This window comes from Sabethes cyaneus, chromosome 2, assembly GCF_943734655.1.
Source record: "Sabethes cyaneus chromosome 2, idSabCyanKW18_F2, whole genome shotgun sequence".
In the NCBI taxonomy this organism is placed as follows: Eukaryota; Metazoa; Arthropoda; class Insecta; order Diptera; family Culicidae; genus Sabethes; species Sabethes cyaneus.
In genome coordinates, this window is record NC_071354.1 from 1,299,126 (window position 1) to 1,311,661 (window position 12,536).

The 12,536-nt window shown below is 40.0% G+C and overlaps 3 protein-coding genes across 3 annotated transcripts in view; 2 read left to right on the forward strand and 1 right to left on the reverse strand.

The window, feature by feature from the left end:
- LOC128734630 (calpain-11-like) overlaps nt 1-4,683 on the forward strand; it is a 77,883-nt gene extending 73,200 nt beyond the window's left edge. Inside the window, exons 5-10 of the mRNA XM_053828916.1 lie at nt 2,566-2,706; nt 2,762-2,915; nt 2,978-3,853; nt 3,919-4,381; nt 4,443-4,498; nt 4,564-4,683. Of these exons, the coding sequence (XP_053684891.1) occupies nt 2,566-2,706; nt 2,762-2,915; nt 2,978-3,853; nt 3,919-4,381; nt 4,443-4,498; nt 4,564-4,590 (1,717 nt within the window). The 3' untranslated portion in view covers nt 4,591-4,683. The remainder of the gene's footprint in view (nt 1-2,565; nt 2,707-2,761; nt 2,916-2,977; nt 3,854-3,918; nt 4,382-4,442; nt 4,499-4,563) is intronic.
- A 504-nt stretch (nt 4,684-5,187) lies between these two features.
- LOC128738691 (glucose dehydrogenase [FAD, quinone]-like) lies at nt 5,188-8,740 on the reverse strand. The gene is made up of 4 exons (XM_053834010.1): nt 8,127-8,740; nt 7,265-7,485; nt 6,388-7,205; nt 5,188-5,550 (listed from the first exon to the last, which is right to left on the reverse strand). The coding sequence occupies exons 1-4, from the start codon at nt 8,738-8,740 to the stop codon at nt 5,188-5,190; spliced, it is 2,016 nt and encodes a 671-aa protein (XP_053689985.1).
- A 1,707-nt stretch (nt 8,741-10,447) lies between these two features.
- Nucleotides 10,448-12,382, forward strand: LOC128738696 (glucose dehydrogenase [FAD, quinone]-like). The gene is made up of 2 exons (XM_053834020.1): nt 10,448-12,118; nt 12,185-12,382. The coding sequence occupies exons 1-2, from the start codon at nt 10,448-10,450 to the stop codon at nt 12,380-12,382; spliced, it is 1,869 nt and encodes a 622-aa protein (XP_053689995.1).
- Nucleotides 12,383-12,536: the final 154 nt, after the last annotated feature.

The following is a 12,536-nucleotide window of genomic DNA, read 5'->3' on the forward strand; positions in this document are numbered from 1 at the left end:
CTATAACTATAAAAGTTAACTATATAAGTGGAAATGTTCTATTTGACCATAAACATGTATGTAAATTGGCAGTAAAACTAAAATAGCAGTTCCATAGAGAACTCTACCATGTTTACGTTTGGTTTGACCACATTTTGGTTCTACAAGTAAGGGTCTACTGTAAGAACCTACAGCTATACATGTGCCAAAACAATAGTTTACATTAGAAGTTTGCTGCAAAGTTTATCGATAAATAATTTTCAAACACCTTCAATGCCTTCTACAATTCTACAATTTCATTCCATTTTTTTTGTTTATCTTATCATCTGCCGTTTCAACAAAATTTTTGAAAGCTGACATTAGAAAAATCAATTTTTGTGTTCAAAAGATAATCGGAGTAAAATTGGATATATTAACATTTTCACGAAATTTTATAATTTACAATAATCCTACATATAATCGATAAAAAACCATGTTACTTGTGTAACAAGATATAAATTCAAAACTACCGGATACTCGATTCAAGTATCAAGACGCACTGTACCATCCGTAATTTATAATTTATGATGAGCTGACCGATGAAGTCGTCAAACTTTATCCAATCGATAGAAATAATATACACAACTCAATATGTGTGATGTTACTGTTGAGCCATTGATTAAACAAAGAAAAACTCAACCCGTTTCCTCATGGATGCTGTATCGATATACAATCGAGAGATGCTTGGCCGTGTCAAGTGGCAATACCAGTCGAGTGTTGCAGCGATGGGAGGTCACACTGATTTCGACCGCAAAATATACACCGATAGAGAAATCCTCACATTTGACGATTTAAGGCGCTGGTACTGGTACCATCGGAGGGTGTTGGGAAGATGAAATGGTTATAAGATGTGCTTTTTTACTTCATAGATATGAACTAGCGGCTGTGTCGTGACACTAGAAGAGGGTGACTTGTGTAGACAGTTTAATGATTAGATGGCATATAACACACTTCATATTGCGCAACCGTGTGAGTAATTTACAACAAAATGTCCCGCAAAAATGAGCTGGTCAACCGGATTTTACCACACCTAGTGTTGGCCACGTTAATGTTCTCTTCAACCTTAGTCATTTTAGCATTTTACCAAGTCATCAAACGCAAGCAACGGTGCATAATTTAAGCATTATTCGCTATTAGTTGAAAATAAAGAAGTAACTTCAAGCGAGCTAATTTTATGTTACTTAACCTGTGCGGTGTTGAAGACTGTTCATTAGGTATTAGGTCTTCAAAAATTAACTGGAATTGATCGCTAAACGCTTCTCACTTAAAGAAATGCAAAAGCAAAGGCGTCTTGTGTGTGCCTCACAGCGGGGTTATTTTATTTTTTGTGAGAACCTTGACCGCAACGTTTGATGGCTTAAAATTTGAATTCCTTCCCCCTACACACGTGTCTCTCTTGCTTTTTCATTCGAAGAATATGTTCGACTGTCGTTATTGGCAACGGTTTTTACCGCTTCGAACAGAACTGTCAAGGACGACGAATTAAACTGCAATTAAAATGTCTTAACGTTCTATTGCGTGAGAAAATGTGCGGCGAGTGTGCAAACCCTACTGTTTGACGTAGAGAACTGTCAGCCCTAGAGATAAACCATAGTAAAATACGGTGATTGGTATCTGATTTATACAAAGACGATGTGAAAGTAAATTTATGACACAATAAGGAAATAGAAGCTTAGGCAAAAATAAAGGTTACCCTTATTGTATCTGACAGCTTTACTATAGTTGATTTGTTTTTTAACATGCGCAGGAAAGATTTTAGTGATTATTACGTGCATAACCTATTCTTTACACAGAACATATAATGTGGATTGTCACACTATTGGGTAGTTGATGCAATAGATGTGGTAGCACCAATAGTTGCGCTACTATTCATTATTAATGCATATTTCCGTCACCGTAGCATTTTAAATAAAACAATTACGTTCATTATATACAAAAACTTCATTAGAGTATTGGTAGTTAGACTACATCATTTAAAATCAAGCCATTATTTGCTAATATACCGATTTTCTAAAATATAACACTATTATAGGCGCAGCTAGAAGATGCTCATTTCTATAGTTGCGCTATAATGTTTTTTCACCTAGCAACCTAGCAACGTTAATACGGAATGACACAATTAAAGGAACGCTATAATCAATAGGAACATTAGCGCAACTTTTGGTACAATATAATTGAATCGAAAAATCCATTTTTTTTCTTTATAAAGCTGCTCGTAAAACGAATGCAATTGTCTTGCCTTGTGACAATTACCTTGTGTTCGATAAAACAATATCCCACAAGCATTAATTGAAGCATATACCTTAATGAACGAAAAAAAAGGAAATTACATTGTGCTTAGCTGCGCGACTAATGGAGCGTCTACCCTAATATTAGTAATATGTCACAAACGACCAGAAATATTCAAGCTTCATGCTTCCCTTGATTTTGTCAGATGCGTGTTAATTTTTCACAAATCGAACCTATATTTTACCTATTCAGCTTTATTGGCAACTCGCAATTTTCCGACCTAATTAAACTTGTTTTATCTTTTTCATACCAAAACAGATTCCGATTCTGGCAGTGGGGTAAATGGATCGAGGTGCGCGTAGACGACCGGCTTCCGACACGTGGTGATCGACCTGCTCACATGCACTGCTCGCAACCGGATGTATTCTGGGCTGCCCTATTGGAGAAAGCTTATGCCAAGTAAGATGCGACCGTAAAGACTGCAATGTTTTTCTATTGTCATGCCTTTTTTTAGATTATATGGAGGATATGCGTTCCTAAAATTCGGAACAGTCGGCCGTGCGTTGCAGGATCTTACGGGGGCGGTCGTGCAAAGTGTACCACCGAGTGGGCCACTGCTGGGAGGAGCTGTGCCAAGATCAACGTTGTTGGTCGCAATCAGCGGAGTGGTATAATCCTTTGGCATTACTTTAATAAACTCATATCAGACTTATAAACTATATATTTGTAGGAAAAAGAAACAAAACGGCGCCGCTCTGGATTACTATCGGAGCATCCATACAGCGTGACAGGGCTAGCGAGGGTACGTGCCAATTCTTCCGATTCATCGCAAGCCAGTGGACAATCAGGCGATACCAGCTTGATCAGACTTCGAAGTCCATGGATCGGCGGTGAGTGGGGCGGAGTTTGGTGCGGCGCTTGGTCGGAACGTAGCTGGGAATGGAACGCATTGAACGAACGAGATCGAGAGCTGCTGTCTTCAAGGTCGTCAAATGATTGTGAATTTTGGATGTCCGTCGGCGAATTCTTATCCCGATTTGTGGTGATTTGGTTGGCACATATCGGGCCGGATGATTGGGCGCTGGAACCAGGATTACACACGAGAACTCCATGGAGAGCAGCGCTGGCAGTACGTCAATGGCGTTCCGGTTTCAATGCAGGAGGCCCGCACAAGTTTATCGAAACAACAGCAACAAATCCACAGTTTAGGATAAGAGTACCGGCGGGTCATCCCGCTAAAGCGCACGTAGTAGTGGCGGTGGCGCAAAAATACGAATGCTACCGAAGTCGAAACTATGAAGACGACGAGATTGGCTTCACGATCTATGAGGTTCCGCCGGGAATGCAGCGTGTAACGCCACAATATGTCAGCGAGCAGATGCCTTTGGATTTCGCTCCACTGTCCAATCTAAGGGAAATAGCGACATTTTTCGCGCTACCTTCAGGAGATTTTGTAGTGATGCCACATTCACAGCAACATCGGGAGGGTCGATTTTTGCTGAGAATTTTCGCAGACCAACACACGGATGTCTGGGAGGTCAACGAAGAGAACTTGGTGATTAGCAATATTGCGGCGGAGTTTTGCGATGAACGGACCATCGATGCAGTAAATTAAATTAAAAAATTAAAATTTTTGATTGAAAAATTAATTTTTTTGTGCGTTCGTTTCAGCGAATCTTGTACAAACTTCGAGCAAGATACCCTCACGAAATCGATGCAACTCAGCTGCAATCGATATTGAAGGCTCATGGTGGCAATAATCGTGGCTTTCGAGGTCTAGGCGGAATTAACTGTGGGCCCTCTTTGGAACTGTGTCGAGGACTGTTGGCCCTACGTGATCCAGCATTGGGAGGTCGGCTGTCAATCGAACACGTTCCTGCATTGATTGGGCTTATGCGATTCTGGAAGGCTGCCTTCCGACGATGTGGACCTTCCTCTTCGGGCACAGCAACGCTGAGTCGGGGAATTTGGGCTTCAAAAGTGTCCTCCTACTGTTTAAGGGGTTTACTGTGGGCGGGTGGATCAACAGCTAGCAATAAGGTATTGGAAGCATTAGTCAGTAGATTCACCAGAAACCGACAAATCACACTGGAAGGCTACTTGCTGTCGATGGCGAGACTTCATTTAGCTCATGGTGAGTATGAAATCGCTCGGCTTTACTTGAATTTAATTCAATTGAGTACGATTATTTTTAGAACGATACCATAGCCTGGATGCCAAAGCGAAAGCTAGCCCGTTATCATTGGAAGAGGTAGTATTCGTAATAGTTTCGACAAATGATCCTGTAATGGTTAATTAATGCAACGTACTTTTCAGATGATACTGATGACAATTTACTCGTGAAATCAAAACTTATTTGGGGGAGATGACTGTCAATAAAGAACCAAAGATAACAACGACACGCAACATCGAAACCGGTGACAATAGTAGCCTACTAGCAGGGGAACAATGCAATACAAATTCCAAACCATAAAACCTGTTAAATCCGTTAATTAAACTGAACATAACATCCAATTGAACTTTATATACGCAACAATCCTAAAATATTTTGTAGCAAGAACTGTAAAGTGAAAATTATTTCTTTAATAGTTGAAATAAAAACTAATTTATATTATGAGAGAGTAGCTCTAAACTAAAAGTTAACATTTATTTTATACAAAGAGAGTATATATATAATATTTCATCAGAAATCAGTTGTTATGATAATAAATGTTATTTATGAGAACCTTGAAGTTATAAATGATATTGTTTAATACGGGCCGAAATATTTCAATTGTTTGATTTACTGAACACTGTTTTGAGATCATAAAATAATTATTTTGTGAGTACCTAACCTTGTTTCCTGTCGAGTATAACATAAAACTTTACTTTTTATAATAAGCGTAATAGTTTACTTGGGCACTTTTGATAACAAAAATGTACGGTATGCGTTTACTTCATTCAATTTTGTGACGCATTTACTGATCTTGCGAATCTCACCGAATTAAAAAAACCGTTTTCGTCAAAGGGACCAAATTCCCACAGATACAGATCGTTCGCACTAGTCACTGATATATCCCCTTCCCACTGGCGCGATGATTCCTTTTCGACTCGCTTGCCAATCATTCCCAGTTCTAAGTCTTGCTTAATCATGTCGGCAGCCTTTTCGCCTATCACAAAGCTGATTGCCGACGTGTGAGCGGCCGGAGGTTCCGGCACGACGCCTATGTCCACCACTCGAAGGCGAGAAATACCGTACACTCGGAGTCTGGCATCGACCACCGCTTCCGGATCGCTTGCGGGCCCCATTTTACACGTACCGACCTGAAAGCAAATCTTAATTAATGTTGGTATAAGTAAACTGTACATCTATTTCAAACTTGCGCTGAAGTGGAGAGGAATTACTTTTTGTCAATTTCTCACTATGAAACTTGACATCAATTTGTGGATTGCTCCATTTTTATTGCTGAAATTGTTTTACTGGTTGAAAACTTTCAAACAAATACCAAAAAGATTGATTGAAGATTGATCACAAATAGTCAGAATAAACTTGACTAAACTGAGAATATTCGAATGGAAAGATGTCAATATAGAATTCCAAGAAAGCTTTATTAAATTTTAAATGAAATAGGTAAAGAGCCAAGAATAATGCATACAATTAAAGCATATATAGCACATCTGATAATGTAGTCTTCAAATACTCAACGAATAAACAAATAAATAAATACAACAAATAATTTCAAAAGTGAAAAAAAGGTAAGTAAAAATATGATCTCGAATGATGCAAACACTAACTTTTGTATAGCTTGCTAATTATTCAATCGCGAAATATTCAACCAAAACAAAACGTACGAACTAGTGTTGCACCTTGGCAGAAACAGGTTTCACGAGAAAGAGTGACGTGTCGAGCCTACGCCAAGATCAATGAGCTGACTTAATTGACAAGGAAACAATCGCGCGAGACCACTTCGAACACGTTACGACCCGGAGGCCGGTTCGACAAAAGCTCTCGGCACAGTGAACTTCTCGTCCATGTGACGTGAAAATGCAAAACAGCAAAAGTCAACAGCTTATACATGAGTAGCTTGCCGGCTGCTGTTGAGATTAGAGCAACTAGAGACTAAACCAGTTCAGTAGTAGAAATGACCTACTGTTACTCACCTGATGGTGGAAAGTTGCCGTCAAAGTGCGCACATGACAGTGCCAGTAGTCGTACGAGTTGAACTGGTGCTGTTCGCAACCCGGCACAGGGCGCGAATAGAGTTCTACACCGAGTTCTTGGAATGCTTGTTGTGAAGTTACACGAATTGCTTCTTGCATACCATAAACTAGTGCCTGTATATCACGATCATCTGAAAAGTACTGAAAATCAAAGCTAGGGTGCTGAAACGGATTTTGCGACTTCAGTCGAAGTTTTCCGCGAGAACGTGGCTTCAAGAGCATTGGAAGATACTGGAAAGAACGTATATTTTGAATAGGTCGAAAATAGCCATCGTAGGTTTCGTTGGTCAGTCTAAAGGCTAAGGCAGTGCCCGGCCCCGAATCGAAGTCGATTGAGGTGAATGCTTGCATGATTTCGATATCGGGCAGGCCTGGGTCCGGGCTAGCCGCGAACGGCGTTTTTAAATACATCAGACTTTCGACAGAGTTAGTCGTGAAAACACCGCGCCCATTGAGCAGTTTGATAAGATTCCTCCAGTTAATGTTGTCATCCAGCTGAATGAAATTATCAATCGGATTTCTTATGAGGTAAATCGGTCCAAATACGCCGGGATGTTCGTAGAGAATTTCTCCAACCGGTAAATCCGTGACAATCGGAATATTTAATTCTGTTAGATGTTGAAGCGGTCCTACTCCAGAAAGCATTAACAGTTTGGCACTTTCAAAAGCTCCAGCCGAGAGAATGACTTCCTGGCGAGCTTCTACTATGAAGTGCCTCTTGTTACGTGTGAATCGTACTCCTTTCGTTACTTTGCTATCTAAAATGAACCACATTTATCAGTATCATATCCTGTCAAGATGACTTTTATGATTTTACCGGGATCAATCAGCAACTTAGTAACCCAGGCTTTGGTGAGAATGTGAAGATTTTTCCGATTTGTTATGTTAGTCAGGTAAGCGGTTCCGCTAGTAACCCGGAATCCACGTTCTGTGTTTGCCTGCAGATAGGACACTCCGATGTGTTCACCGGCGTTGTAATCCAGGTAAGGATAGCCGGCTTGTTGAGCACTGCGCACAAACGCATGCGAAATTTTCGACCTACAGAAGAGGAGACCATTAAGATGCCAAAACATTAAGTGACTGGTGAAATATATGTATTTCATTCGATATAGCGAATGTTGCAGTGAACCTCTCACGAAAGGTCAACCGAAAAGTTATTGGTTTATTATAGCATTATTTCACCAGGAGAGCTGAGTTCCAGCATTCAATCGCGCCGGTTTGTGGATGTCATCATAAATTCATGACTCTTCTGACCGGTTGTCCAGATGGGAACGCAAAAGGAAAATAGTTTTTTGTTGAACTTTTAATAGGGACAAGAAATGACCTGTTTTATTCAGAAAACTGAAAGAGTTTTTAAAAGTATGTCAACCGGTAATCAAAAGTGGTATTTTGAGCGTTCACAAAGTATTTACATCACAAATGCTCTGTATCACAAGATATTTACTATAAAATAGTTTATAACACAAATAAATAGGCATTAGAAATCGTATATACCTATGTAGAGCACTACCTGTTTCATGCCTTCGTAAATAAAATCTTAAGTGCAGCACCTATTTGTAAATCGATTGCATAACCAAGCGTCCAAGCAACACACCATTTTCGTACTAGTTTCTGCCCGAGACAATTCACAAATATTTGCAATCTAAGCTTTTCGCGCTACATTTGATTGTATACTTAACCTGAACGGACAATCTTCCACAGATAGAGGACCGCTCTTGCCATGAAATCCGTTATTATCGAAATCTCGAATATTTGCACGTTCGGCTTTAATGTGGTACGGGAGAATCTCCTCCCAACTCCAACCGGGATTTCCTGCTCGAGCCCATCCGTCGTAATCTCGTCGATTTCCCCTGGTATAAATCATATAGTTAATAATCGTAGAACCTCCCACACCGCGGCCATGTGGCCAACTACACTTTTTATCACGCAACCCCTGACAGCCGATGGTTTGCACTTCACTTTCGTAGGCAAAGTTGTAATCCGTGGCCTGTAAGTTGGGAGCTGCTAGAGGAATATCGGTGAATATCGGGAGTTCACCTTTTCCCGCCTCCAGCAGCAGAACGGTCACTGTCGGATCTTCGGTCAATCGGTTCGCTAGAACTGAACCTGCCGGACCGGCTCCGACGATGATGAAATCGTAGCTCTTTCGCAACCTTGGTTCTCCATAATGAATACCCCAGAACCGCGTGAAATCTACATAATTTCCAATGGTTAAATTTGTCTTTCCGCTGATTGAACATTCAACCAACGTCTGATAGATAACCGATAAGGCGAATAGCGTCACGAGAATCATCTTTTCGTTTGTTAGGATTTATTCTTCAAGTTTAAATTATGAATTCCATTCGCATTTTTTCGTTTCTTCAAACAGCGCACATCCTTTTTCAGACAAACTACGCACGTATTTTTTCTATGGACCGTACCGGGCAGCGTTTGTTATTGAACTGCATTTGTACGCAGCATCTGACGGCGGACAACTAGCACAGTATCTTGGCGGTATTGATATTGCATTAGAAAGCAATAAAGTATACTATGAACGGTAGGTACCTACTTTTTCCTCTATACTGACCAGTTTTGCAGCTTTTCCAGAAAGGAGCAAAGAACGATAGCATGAGTAGACGTATTTACTTCAGGCCAAGTACACGCGACATGTACTTCATCTACTTAACCGGTATGGTGGGAGTGGGCAGCGACGGTAGCAGGCCATATGAATGGAAATAGCAAGTTGAGTAACATTTTTTGCTACTTGAGAAGGCGTTAGAAGCATCGATTGCGGTGAATTTTTCATTTATAAATTTATTTCGGTCGGTATTATCTATGCATCATAAGTGGGTTCAAAATGTATGCCGATTAACGTTTCCTTATGGTAAAAATGTATCGGCGATCATCGCTTTAAATTAAGCTAGTTACTATTATAGCTGCTATTTTGGTTCCTGTAACTAAATCCTTAATATATTTGTCTTTTTTTTTGTTTAGAATTAGCTCATTTTATTCATTAAGACATCATTGTCAGATTAAATATTGTCAAATACCTAGCAAATATTTTATTTGAAGAGTAGCTTATTCAACTATTATACAGCCAATTTACCGTCAACAAGCGCTTGATAAGCTATTATACGACAAAAATGTTTGTTGGGTAAACAAATAAAAAAATATGAGAAAAGAAGTTTGAATTTGTATTCATAGTTCAATAATTTAATTGCATAAGCTGTTACATAATGACATGTATGCCTAAGGATCGATAGTTTAGTTACATTTAACCGTTTGGTTTACCAATATTGTGCAAGTTAACCGACTGCAACGGTAACTACTATTGTCTGGTTTCACAAACCAACAACTAAAAGTTGTGAATTTAAAAACACATTAGCATTGCTGCTCTATATTTTAGCCAATGCAATCGAACCATTGCGGTAAGGGCGACTTACAACGTACAACAGCTTGTGATGCATTGGCTCGATTTACATAATTGATCACAGCGAGGGCGTAGAAATCATCTTTCCTTAGGTAGCTGAATGAATGAACTTTACCGGCTGATTATCATGCGTGTGTAAACACCTTCGTGCAGTTCAACGCAATGTGCATTTCAGAAAAACGTAAAAACTCGTTCATTAAAACTAGTTAAACTACTAGATAACTAATGCTGCGACAGTTTGGGTAAAGTTTCTTTATAAAAAATGTTTATTTGATATCACAATGAAAGACACTCTATTTACTGAATGTAAAACTAGTTTAATCGTATCGAATTACCTACACTTATTTTCGGTTATCCTTTATCCTCATATAGTCTAGCATAGTCTAGACTATAGCATAAAAACATTCCAACTTATGATCGTTTTTTTTGCTATCACAGCGGTATCAACTTCCACTAATCTACTCGCTCAATCTCACGGTCACGTCAATTTTTGATAAGTTATAAAAGAGTTCACTTGATCTCGTCTGGGCACTAGTTTTGAAAATACAATGTCAGAAGAAGCACGTACCTATCCGTAACAAGTTCGCCGCAATGCCACACTCGACGGTTGTGATTTTAATTGGTGTTTTATTGTTATCGATCAAGTTCAAGGTTGACGGCGTGTACGGAAGGAAAAGTGAGCCTACGCTAGGGAATTTAATTGATTTCAGTCGTTGGATTGGCTTAGAGTACGGAAATCCGGAACCGGATCTTCTCGAATCGTATGACTTCATTGTGGTCGGTGCCGGGCCGGCTGGAATTGTGGTTGCGAATAGATTAACCGAAAATTCCTCGGTAACGGTGCTGTTGTTAGAAATTGGAAAAGCAGAAATTCCCATGATCCAGCAAGTGCCGGGATTATTTTTTACCCAAGCAGCTACGGATTATAATTTCGCATACCTGACAGAAAAACAATCTAAAGCCTGTTTGGGATTGATTGATCAGCGTTGTGCTTGGCATCAAGGCAGAGGTCTTGGTGGATCGACCATTATTAATGACATGCTGTACACTCGAGGAAATAGAAGAGATTTCGATTATTGGAATGCTACCGGAAATCCAGGCTGGAGCTATGAGGATGTATTGCCATATTTTTTGAAAACTGAAGATGCTGATTTAAGGGACTTCGATCGGAACGGTTTTCACAACAAAGGGGGTTATCTTCCGGTTCAGGATGCTGCTTATAGATCACCGTTAGCTGATGCATTTGTGAGAAGTGCAAAGTTGGTTGGGCTTCCTTACGTCGATTATAATGGTGAAGAACAATATGGAGCCTCTTACGCTCAGTTTACTATGAAAAAGGGTCGAAGAATGTCTGCAGGAGCATCATTCCTACAACCTATTAAAAGAAGAAAAAATCTTCACATTCTAACCAAAGCTTGGGTTACTAAAGTGATAATCGAACCGAAAACTCTCACAGCCGTCGGAGTGGTCTATACCAGAAACAAACAAAGTTTTGCAGTGAAGGCCAATCGTGAGGTAATTCTTTCTTCAGGTGCATTTGGTAGCGCAAAACTTTTAATGTTGTCTGGAATAGGACCTAAGAACCACTTGGAGGAACTAAAAATTGAAGTTTTGAAAAGCTTACCGGTTGGTGAGACTTTATTCGATCATCCTGCAGCTTTAGGACCGATATTCACTGCTTCTAGATTACAAGATGACAACAAAAACGATCAAACAATGCTGACTGTAACAAATTTTTTAAAGTATCTCATGGGGAAAGGTCCCTTTTCTTCAGCAGTTGCCGAAACGTTTGCATTCTTTAGAACACCTTTCGCTATTTACGCAGATCCGGAATGGCCAGATGTTGAATTGGTTCAATTGTTTCTCAGCCCGGGAGACGATCGAAGTCCTGCAACACAGAATTATTTCAGAATCAATAACGAGACTCTGCAAAAATTCTTCAAACCTCTATATAACAAACGAGCCTTCATGTATCTTCCAGTGGTATTACACTCAACCACCAAAGGAATGGTTCGTTTGAAATCCTCAAACCCATACGATCATCCGGTATTTAAATATCAATACTTTGCGGATGAGCGCGATCTTGATACGTTAGTTTACGCAATGAAAGCTGCTGTGAAGATTTCGTACCAAAAACCTTTCCGTGATATGGGGGTCGAGCTATATCGAACGAAACTTCCTGGCTGTGAACACTTCGAGTTCAATACGGACGATTATTGGAGGTGTCATGCAATGACATTGACTTATGTGGGTTATCATTTTGTGAGTTTTTGAAATGGCAATGGAATCCCGTGTACAGGTTGCTAACTTAAATTATTCTCCCTTCAGGTTGGGACAAACAAAATGGGACTAAATTCCGATCCAACCACTGTCGTAGATCATCGCCTGCGAGTTCATGGGGTTCAACGGTTACGTGTCGTAGATGCTAGTATTATTCCCGTAGCACCGAGTGGACACACCATGGCTTATGCTTACATGATCGGTGAAAAAGCAGCTGATATGATAAAACAGGATAATTACCGGTAGCATTGTGGTATTGCATTGTGTGCTTCGTTTTCGACCAAGCGTTACTAGTTTCTGCTTTGTGCTGGTGTTTGATTTATCGGCCTACATATTTACAACTTCACCTTGACCATCAAAAGTGACACTGCCGAGCCGGAAAGCACAATGACAGGTGTGA

Excerpts from the sequence above, each read along its gene's own strand:
- LOC128738696 (XM_053834020.1), top strand. The coding sequence starts at position 10,448 with ATGCCACACTCGACGGTTGTGATTTTAATTGGTGTTTTATTGTTATCG. Across the intron at positions 12,119-12,184 it reads CTTATGTGGGTTATCATTTT|GTTGGGACAAACAAAATGGG; the intron begins GTGAGTTTTTGA and ends TTCTCCCTTCAG.
- LOC128738691 (XM_053834010.1), bottom strand. The coding sequence starts at position 8,740 with ATGATTCTCGTGACGCTATTCGCCTTATCGGTTATCTATCAGACGTTG. Across the intron at positions 7,486-8,126 it reads GTGGAAGATTGTCCGTTCAG|GTCGAAAATTTCGCATGCGT; the intron begins GTTAAGTATACA and ends CCTCTTCTGTAG. Across the intron at positions 7,206-7,264 it reads TAAGTTGCTGATTGATCCCG|ATAGCAAAGTAACGAAAGGA; the intron begins GTAAAATCATAA and ends GGTTCATTTTAG.